General features: G+C 46.7%; 1 protein-coding gene across 3 annotated transcripts; it reads right to left on the bottom strand.

Annotated features, from left to right (window-relative positions):
- Positions 1-523: 523 nt before the first annotated feature.
- On the bottom strand, positions 524-9010 carry LOC144106673 (uncharacterized). Of its 3 annotated transcripts, none has more exons than XM_077639515.1 (5): positions 8580-9010; positions 7298-7447; positions 6717-6954; positions 6177-6410; positions 2263-2365 (listed from the first exon to the last, which is right to left on the bottom strand). In XM_077639515.1, the coding sequence occupies exons 1-2, from the start codon at positions 8844-8846 to the stop codon at positions 7379-7381; spliced, it is 336 nt and encodes a 111-aa protein (XP_077495641.1). In that variant the 5' UTR covers positions 8847-9010; the 3' UTR covers positions 2263-2365; positions 6177-6410; positions 6717-6954; positions 7298-7378. The 3 variants fall into 3 exon arrangements, with proteins under 3 accessions (XP_077495639.1, XP_077495641.1, XP_077495640.1); XM_077639514.1 differs by having other exon boundaries at positions 6772-6954; XM_077639513.1 differs by having other exon boundaries at positions 524-2365; positions 6177-6954.
- Between the last annotated feature and the right edge of the window lie 899 nt (positions 9011-9909).

Genomic DNA, 9909 nt, shown 5'->3' with positions numbered 1-9909 from the left:
GCAACGTGACGCACAGCGATTTTTGCACACTGCATTTACACGGCACAAATTTGTAATTGGCAGCTGACACAAGCTTTCCCTTAAGCGCCGATTTTGTTAGCTTTACTCATATACGTAAATGTTCATTTCCATTGCCACGCTCAGGTAAAAGTCTCGGGAACCTCCGCTGTCTGATCTCCCTCTAGTATGCGCCAGTGAAAGCTGCGTATCCTGGATAGTCATTGTACTAGATTTTTTTTATCCTCTGTGGTTGCCCTGTGTGTGTGTTGTTGTCGGGGGTTTTTCCCAAGGTGTGATGCGTGTGCTTCCAGTGTCAAGAGACGTGTGTGCGTGTTCTACCGTGACATGTATTTTAGCATGTGAACACTGCCTGTCCATTTTCGCAAGTGCCAATGGGTAAATTATTTGACAAGGGCCAGCGGTGGCGCCAAGCGTACTAGTCACCCTGCTGCCTGTCGGTGAACTTGGTGAGAGTATAATAAAAACACTTTAAAGACTGACTTCAGCTTTTTTAGTTTTCCTCTTCTGCAGCTTTTATTGAACACATCCAGGGACATTGGAAAGGCAGTCTGAGAATTCACGTCATGCGGAGGCAAACTTGAATCAACTCCCACTCATTTTAAACTGCATTTCAGCTGTTGGCACTATTCATGTTTGCATTGCATTGACTTGTTTTGGTACAGTTTTAATGTGGGGTGAAAACACTGGTTATTGTTGGAGGAAGATGGTGGTTGGGCCCCTTACTTTTGCTCACAGTGGTCCATAAACGGTGTGATTGAAAAGGGAGATAGTCTGAGCACGAAAAAATTTGGGTCATTCAGATGTCTAACGCATACACAAAAAAATGGAGCAAACAAATTCAAGTGAGCACAATCACAGCAGTGAAGGTTTTTTTGCCATATGATATCAAAGTTCTTACTACTGGGTAAAGTAAAAATGTGGCAATGGACTCTTAATAAATACACCGCTGCAGCTTTTGCTCACAGAGTTCTGTTATACTGGAGCTGATGTGACTTGCTTGCATAGTAATTCACAAAGCTCAAAAACATCAAAGGACGGTCTTGTTAATATGTGAGCATTTAATCAGCCAGGGTTTTAGTATAGCAATGTCCTGACGTAATGTAAATGCAGAAAACTCGTTCTGTGCCAGCCAAGACCTACAAAAACACAAGCTAAGCACCATGTGTGTGGCATGTAGTTTTTTTTCTTTTGAGAATATACCTTAGATATATCCATAGCTGTGCTCTAATATCAGCTGAAGCAGTTGACTTTTCCTGCCACTAGTTATAGAAGTAGCTTTAGATAATTAGTGTTGTCCCTCGGAGATGGTGCAGTGTCAGCTGACACACTAGCGCAGAAAGGTCATGCACTTACGAGGGTGACAAGCTGTTGAGATAACTAAATGGCTTTACATGATGCAAGCCATACATGCCTTCATTCACAGTGTCCACTTATGCCTCTAAACTTCCCTTCAGTTCCCATGTAACCAAATAATGCAAAAGCAACGACTATCCAAAAGTACTGTTCTTGCAGCAACTTGAATAGCAATCTGTTAGCCTGTTTTGTGTAAACCTTATTCCATTGCCTTATGATTCAGCTTTATTTACACTTGTGATTGCAGGCAGTTCGGTACCCTACTGGTTTTACCTAGAATTTAACAGAAGGTCTTAACATGGGGAAGCAGTTTTACTGAAATCAACCAATAAGTGCTGTGTTATCGAAGCAATGTGATGGTTCAACAGTTGAGCTTACTTGAATAACCTGGCACCTGAATGAGACCTTTAGAAATTTGCACAACTTAGTATTCACAGCTAATCTTTTTGCCTCCTGCCGATCGGCCTATCACAGTGTCCTGTTACTGTAGGAGTAAAATTAAGCAGCTTGTGCACAGGCATACACTGCCAAGAGCGCCCTACTTGGTTCTCTTGCCAGTGCTGTTGCGTGGTGTGTTCTTGAGAAGGGCCATGTTGTAGGTGTCCTTGGGCTTATTGGGCTAGTAGGAACTTGTGTGGCTGTTGTCTCCAGTAGCACCACAGATCTCGCAGTGGTGCTTACGCAGAATGGGGCACACCACAGCATTGGTCACTGGGTCACGTAGTATGTGAGTGCGGGTGTATGAGTCTCTCTCGCCCAGGCGCCGGCAGATGCTGCACTCTAGTTTTTGCGACACTGATTGGCCCTGCTGTTGTTGCTTTTGGTCATCATGTTTCTGCTCACCGGGCATCTGGTCACCATGCTTCTTGCACTGTTGTTGTCTTGGCAACATGGCTTTTGGCCTAGCTGCCACTGCCAACAGGTTTCAGTGAAGACGTTGCTTGTTCTATGGAAGCGCCCTTTGCTCCGGTCTTATTCAGGTGCTGCTCACCTGCAAGGTATTAGTGATTCAGGTAGAAAAATGGCATCTTTATATATCGTTCATGAATATAACAAATTGATCTTTCGGGGTGGCATGCATGTAATCAAGGCTTTACCATGTTTGTTTAGTGTGCTGTCAGCACACTCATTTAAAAAGTTCATTCTTCAGTCATTGATGTGAAGCTGATTAAGGTGGGCATTGTTAGATTACACACTTGAAGGAGGTTATATTTAATCCAACAGCATCAGAGGTGAGGTGTACTGCCAGAGCTGTATCTGAGACTTTACTCGACTGAACATAACCACGATGTCGGAAATCAGGTGACCACACCTGCACATAGTCAGGTGCTACCAATGTTACCACCTTCATCTTGGGGTGGGGTGTGCACTCGCAGGTGATCGTGTGAGCAACCCCTGCACGCACCCCGAGCCACCCGAGCCTCGTGCTTCGTGAACCATTGTCACTGGGTGGGACGCACAGTTGTAAGGCACCGCCAAAGCACTTTGAATCGGCTCTCGAATGTTGCACATTGCCTATAGGTGAGAGCCCGCAAACATGCTGCAGGTTGAGCCTTGACCGGCTTTGGCGCATTGAACGCGAAGCACATCCCAGATAGCAGCGAGCATAGAATAATATTATAAATTGTTACGTATGAGGCTCATGTCAAAAAATAAATACAGTTCTATGCTGCATGGTAAGCAAACAAAATGCTGGTGCTGTGTTTAAAGTACTGTAGTGTTAAAACGTAAATATAAAAAACAGCAGTGGGCATGTCTGCTTTATACATGTGCCAAGATGCTTGAACATGTATCAACATATTTCGGTCATTATTAAACAGCATCATATTATCAACAGCGATCAACATGGTTTCCGCCGAGGTCTGTCAATTGCATCTCAACTACAACCTTATTCCATAAAATTCCGAAACTGAGTCCATTAAAAAAAATGCGTTTAACATTGAAATCATTTGTGCGGCACCCCTTCGAAATAGTCTCCCTTGCAGTCTATACGCAGCTTCCAACGCTTCTTGAGGTCTTGGAAACAGTTGGAAAACGCTTCTATTGGCAGAGCTGTCAGCTCCTTTGTCGTGGCGTCTCTAATGGCCTCCATGCTCCCTATCCAGCGACCTTTTATGGCTCTCTTCACAGGAGGGAACAGGAAGAAATCGCATGGGGAGAGGTCAGGCAAGTATGACGGATGGGGAAGTACAGTAATGCTGTGCTTGGCGAGAAATTTTCTCACGCTGAGAGCAATGTGCGGCCTTGCGTTATCGTGGAAAAGGCTCTATTGTCCAGATGCCCATAAGTCAGGGCGATGGCGTCGCAGTGCATCACGCATGTGTTGGAGCACGCGGATTCCCACAAAGTCGCGAGCATCCGGAAGATCTCTTACAAGTTGCATTTTTTCTTGTTTCAACTGATATTTTAGAAATTTACAAAAATCACCACATATTGTTAACCAACGACTGCTAAATAATTAATAATTGAATTTCTTCTTGGTGCTCTTTTGGTTTTACCAGGTGAACAATGTCTGACATGTAGCTGATGTTTAAGTCATGTGAGGCACAAAAAAACTGCAATATAATCGTTTATCCGTGTCTTTAGTTGAATACAACTCTCTAACCCAGCCTGCTTCAAGAGCTGGAATGACAGCATACAATGTATCTTTAGTTATACTGCAGTTTTTTGCATGCCTCATGCGACATAAACATCAACTACACATCACAGCCATCACATTCAGTTGAGGAAATCGAAATAGCAGCAAGAAGATACTTAGTTATGCATTATTCAGTGGTCGTAGGCAAATAGAACTGGGTGCTCCATGTATACCAATGTCTAATGCATCATTTGAAAGAAGAAAACATGTAAGCAAAAATTTGCGGTGTCTGCACTCCTTTAAAAATGACTCCATATTTGCATGGATTAAAGCATAACATTTATAGGTGCCAGACCGTAAACATCGACAATATGAAATCCAGTTTCACTCCAATAGAATCGGGCATTCCACAACGTTAAGCCCTGGGCCCACTTCTGTTTCTGGTTTTCATTAATGACATCGCTACTGACGCACCTGTAAAAATATGGTTTTTTGCAGATAATTGCATAGACTACCATAAAATATCCACTTTAGATCGTCAAGCAACACTGGACTCGTCACTCACTAAAATACAAACTTGGCGTTCTACGTGGTAAATGGCCATCAATACCAAAAAAAAATGTTGCGATGACTAACTCGGAAGCGCCCCTAAGTTCAGATATCCAGCAACAGTAACAAGAATTAGGTACCGGTGGTCATCTTAGTTGGAATCTGCATATATATATTATATAAGAAATAAAGCACTGATTAAGGGTACCTATGAAGAACCCTGAGAAACTCCCTGCCTGAAGAAAGGAAATTACCATAAAAAGCATACATTAGACCAGTATTAGAATATGCTGCCATTGTATGGGACCCTTTTAAGCTGAAGGGCAGAAAATGTTCAGTGCTAATCTATAAGGTTCATTTACAATTGTTATGGCCTGTGGGAGTCCCCACCTGTCTTTTGGAGTCTGCTAACTTTTTATTTGCTGTATAGTGACAAAACAAGGACAGACAGAAACTTGTTCATTCAATGCAGAAGTGGGCATGCGAGCCAATCATTCCATAGCCGAAAGGTTACAGATTTTGCGTGTAAAACCAATGTGCTCATGACCTCTTTTTTTTCCCTGGACAGCACATTACTGGAGGAATCCACTATAAGCCCATGCTGCTGAATGCTCGACTGCCAACGCATTCACACATACTTGCTTGTGTGCTTTGTAATCGCCTTGTCTACAGGTTTTATTGTCACGTCACTTCTTCCCTTGTGCTGCAGTTATAGGTCAGCTTTGTATATTGAAACGTGCATGTTTTCAAGGCCGATTCCTTTTCTCTGGTAGCTTGGTTGTCTTCAAATACGTATTGCTGCGTAATCTATACTCCCACTATAAATGTTGGTACTATCCAAGGTGTGCTTGATTTGCCATTTTTGTCATCAATGCATTCTCTGCAAGAGCATATTTTCAACTCTTGAGTAGTAATCCTGCAGTGTGTTTATCGTCAAATCATGTTTATCTTTTTTATGACATGTTCACTGGCCTCTTCCCAAGACCTTTCAAAAAACTGCATACCTGGCAGCTCTTCCGAATTTTCCATAAAATCTACGAATTTGGACCAATATATTACGATTTTAAGAATCTCATGTCAAATTTTGTGGAAATCGAATTTTATTTGCAAAAAACATTTGAGACTCTAAAAAAAACCATACTGTTGCCGGTGGTACCTTGCACCGCCACGAGAGAGAATTGTGTTCTACCTGTGAAATTAGCAGCTGCAGCGGAAACATTGTATAGTAAAACATCGTTAATTCGAACCAACTATATAAGCTCTTATTGCTACTCCTCAACCCTCGTTAAATCGGATATCTTGGACTACCGCCAGAGTATAGCCAGACGCCCATGACTATATTGTTTTGGGAGCTAATTTATTAGGATGCTCAGGGTCTGGCATCGGTCAGTTTGGACGAGTTCCCGAAGTGGTACCTTGCAGCGGTATGACTTGCTGGACAAACCGGTCGCCCAAATATTCATCTCCAGGCCTGAACTGCATGTTAGGCTTCCGGGGCCCCTCGGACACGCGCGAAACTGCAGGTGTTTGTACGATCGGCAGGCACCCGGCGATAGGCCGATCGAGAGCCTGGCGGTCTGGCCGCGTAGTTTCCTTTTCGGAGCTTCTTTGTCAGGCCAGAGCGGCAGCGGCGTCTATCGGCTGCGCTTATCAACCAGCCGGCCGAGCTACGCACCGTTTAGAACGACGACTGCGTTGTAGCGGACGTTTAGTAGCGAGAGCTACACTACACGAGCTCTTCGAGCCTTTGGCGTGGCACCCCTTCAGCTCCGTGACGGCGCCGTGGCCTCGAGTCGACTGGTCACGTGCTCCGGAGCAGCTGCTGCTGCCTGCGGTGCGCCGGCGAAACCGAGCTGCAACATATGTGGGCATGCACCGGGTCCAGTGGGGGGCGCTGTGCTCGGCGGCTCTGAAAGAAGCCAGGGCTCGGCGTTAAAACAAAACCAAGAGGAGCTCTCGCGTCAAGCGACTTTTTTTTTTAAATGCAAGGCGTTGACATGGCCAGAAAGAGCCAGAGATTTTTTTTTTTAACTGAGAACAATTATGATGACCTTTAATGGCGCAAGGGAATCTGTGGCCAAAGAGCGGCACTTAACAAAGAGTCGGCGAGGGGGGTAGAGATCACTTAAAAAAAACTCGCGCCGCGATTCACACAGTAATCGCGAACGAATTTCTCTTCGGATGTCGGTACGTTGGTATTGGAAATTGAAATAACATGTATAGCGCGTGCGACGACTGCGTTGTAGCGGACGTTTAGTAGCGAGAGCTACACTGCACGAGCTCTTCAAGCCTTCCGCGTGGCCGCCTTGAGCTCCGTGACGGCGCCGTGGCCTCGAGTCGACTGGTCACGTGCTCCGGAGCAGCTGCTGCTGCCGGCGGTGCGCTGGCGAAACCCAGCTGCGACATATGTGGGCATGCGCCGTGTCCAGTGGGGGGCGCTGTGCTCGGCGGCTCTGAAAGAAGCCAGGGTTCGGCGTTAGAACAAAACCAAGAAGAGCCCTCGCGTCACGCGACATTTTTTTTTTTTTGAAAACATGCAAGGCGTTGACATGCCCAGAAAGAGCCAGAGTGTTTTTTTTTTTAAAACTGAGAACAGTTATGATGACCTTTAATGGCGCGAGGGCATCTGTGGCCAAAGAGCGGCACTTCACAAGGAATCGGCGAGGGGGGTAGAGAACACTCTTTAAAAAACTCGCGCCGCGGTTTACACAGTAAACGCGAACGAATTTCTCGTCAGATGTCGGCACGTTGGTAGGGGAAATGGAAGGAACATGTATAGCGCGTGCATATATTCACCCGGCTTCTCTTCCGTCTGCAGACAGGCAGCCTCTCGCTGTCCAGGATCACGGCGGCGCCGAATGACGCGGGCACTCAGCGTCAGCTGCGACTGCTCGGGAACGGCAGCGCCCTCAGCAGGACTGCCTTCTTGCTGCTGTCCAGAAAACCCTGCATCATCAAACGCGCGATATAGATGCATTTCAGAACGCTTACACTGAAAAACCTGATTTAACCAAGTAAGGAGCAGCCAAGAATTATTTTGTTAAATCGGGAAAATAGTAAAATCGAGAAAGGCGTTTTTCCACCTTTCAAAATCTAAAATCGTTACGTAGCGGCACCCAAATGATACGGTGACATCGTATTTGCTGATCACTTGCGCCTGTAACGTGATGTGTGTCGAACTAAGGAACGGAGGCAACTACATGGTAGCAGGAACAAGAAGCACCCGTAGGGTTTATTGGTACGCCTTTATATAGATGATGGGCGGGGTACCGGCACGACAAGATAAGGCAGTCAGTGCCCTGTAACGATAAGGCGGATAATGCACGCCCGATACATCCCCTTAGGAGTAATGAAAACAAAGCTCAGGATACCTGATTAAATTGAGCATCGTAATGAAGTCGTTGCGGTGGCTTGACTGTACGAGCCGACCTTCTTGGGGCCGGTGTTGGCTCAGGAGAAGGTGTTGACATGTGGCGCGCTAATGTCTGTTGCACAAGAGACAGTGACGACGTTAGTGATTCGCTCGAGCATGAACCTGTCGACCCCGGCCCAACTGCTCCAGACATCACGACTGCTGCCACAGCGCTGTCTTTGCTCACTTGGCCAACTTTAGACGTTCCTTGACAGCACAACGCGAAGTGGTGCAGCTTGCGACATTCATTACACCTTTTCTCATAGGCTGGGCACTGTCTGGGCCTGTGCCGTCGATTGCACTTTTTGCAGCGGTACTGCTTACTGCACTCATCACTACTTTTGCTTCGCGATGGTGGCGCGTGCCTTGTAACAGCATCGACGCGGTTGTCCGCAGCTTTCCAGGCCACGTTTCGTTGAGCCAGACATTCTGCTACCTTGCACAGTTCTTCAGCTTTCTGCAATGTTAAAGACATTTCTCGAAGCATTTTCTCGCGTAGCTTTGAGTCATTCGTGCCAAAGACGATCTAATCACTGATCAATGAATCTCGCTGTTCTCCGAAATTGCATTGCGCGGCTTGATTTTTAAGGTCACGAGCGAATAAGGTTCTCCCTCTGCCTGCTTCCTTGAGCGAAACACACAACGTTCGGGAACTTCGTTGCTCACCTCGGCACAGTAGGACTCGAACTTCCCCACGAGCGTTGCGTAGTCGTCCTTGCTTTCTGCGGCTTCGAACTTGAACGTGTTGAACACGTCGAGCGCTTCATCGCCGGCTATGCTTAGCAGGAGCGCGGCTTTTGCAGCTTCGCTTCGAGGTTGCTCCTTCGTTGTGGTTGCCTGCAGCAACAGGTCGAACTTCTGCTTGAAGCGTCTCCAATTTTCAGAGAGGTTGCCGGACATTCGCAAGGGTGGCGGCGCCTTCAGAAGTTCCATCGTTGTCGGTCGATCCCACCGCTGCCACCATGTAACGTGATGTGCGTCGAACTAAGGAACGGAGACAACTACATGGCGGCAGGAACAAGAAGCACCCGTAGGGTTTATTGCTACGCCTTTATATAGATGATGGGGCGGGGCACCGGCACGACATGATAAGGCAGTCACTGCGCTGTAACGATAAGGCAGATAGTGCACGCCCGATACAGCGCCTGCGCGTATAAAAATTAAGCCGGCCCAAATGGCTTGTGTGTAAAAATTCCATCCAGTAAAGGGGATTCGAAGCCAAGGTTGGAAGCGCGTCCAATGGCCAAGTCGGTTCCGTGCAGCAGCGGAGCGGCAGTGACTGCTGCAAGCGTTATTTCAACCCATGCATGACGTCGCATCCGATTAGAAGAAAAAACGTCACGTCAGCATTTTTTTTTTTTGCGGTTTGAGTTATGTTAGAGCCGAGCCGGGCATTGCTTTCAGTAGCACTACGGCCGGCCGGCGGGAGGGGCGTGCGATCGTGTAGCGCGTGAGTAATTTGTTCTTTCTGTCTTTTGGTATGCACATACTGAGCGATTGCCTGTTATCTGACGCTCGGCATTCCGTTGTAAACTTCTTTGCGCCCGAATATTTTGTGAGAGCAGATAACCCAGGACTAGCACGGAGCCCGCTTGCCCGCCAGTGGACCCAAAGGCCCGGAGGGAAAGACTCACCTGTTTTATCGTAAGTTCTGCTCAAAAGTTCTGTGCAGGTCTACGGAAAAGAGCAAGCGCTGAGCGTGTTTTTATATCTTTTCTCAACGCAGCCCAACGTAACTCATGGTCATGTAAAACACGCATGATTACCAGCTTTTGCGTGCTCCCGAAAAAGGCGGGAAACTTTTGACAACAGTCCAGTTGAACCTGTCGTGGGTTGAACTAACCGTTTGTGCGATGATTTTTGTACGCTGTCCGATTTTTTGTGGCCCAGCAGCTGGGCAAGTGTGTTGAGTGTTGACTTAATTACACTTTACAATCGTGTGCACCTGTTACAATTCGCTTTCTAAAACAGGTGCAAAAATTGCGGCGAGACAAGC

This window comes from Amblyomma americanum, chromosome 10 (assembly GCF_052857255.1).
Source record: "Amblyomma americanum isolate KBUSLIRL-KWMA chromosome 10, ASM5285725v1, whole genome shotgun sequence".
NCBI lineage: Eukaryota > Metazoa > Arthropoda > Arachnida > Ixodida > Ixodidae > Amblyomma > Amblyomma americanum.
The sequence above is the reverse complement of the archived record's forward strand: the minus strand, read 5'-3'. Positions and strand labels throughout refer to the sequence as shown.

Excerpts from the sequence above, each read along its gene's own strand:
- LOC144106673 (XM_077639513.1), bottom strand. The coding sequence starts at position 8,846 with ATGGAACTTCTGAAGGCGCCGCCACCCTTGCGAATGTCCGGCAACCTC. Across the intron at positions 7,448-8,579 it reads TCGAGTCCTACTGTGCCGAG|GGTTTTCTGGACAGCAGCAA; the intron begins GTGAGCAACGAA and ends TTGATGATGCAG.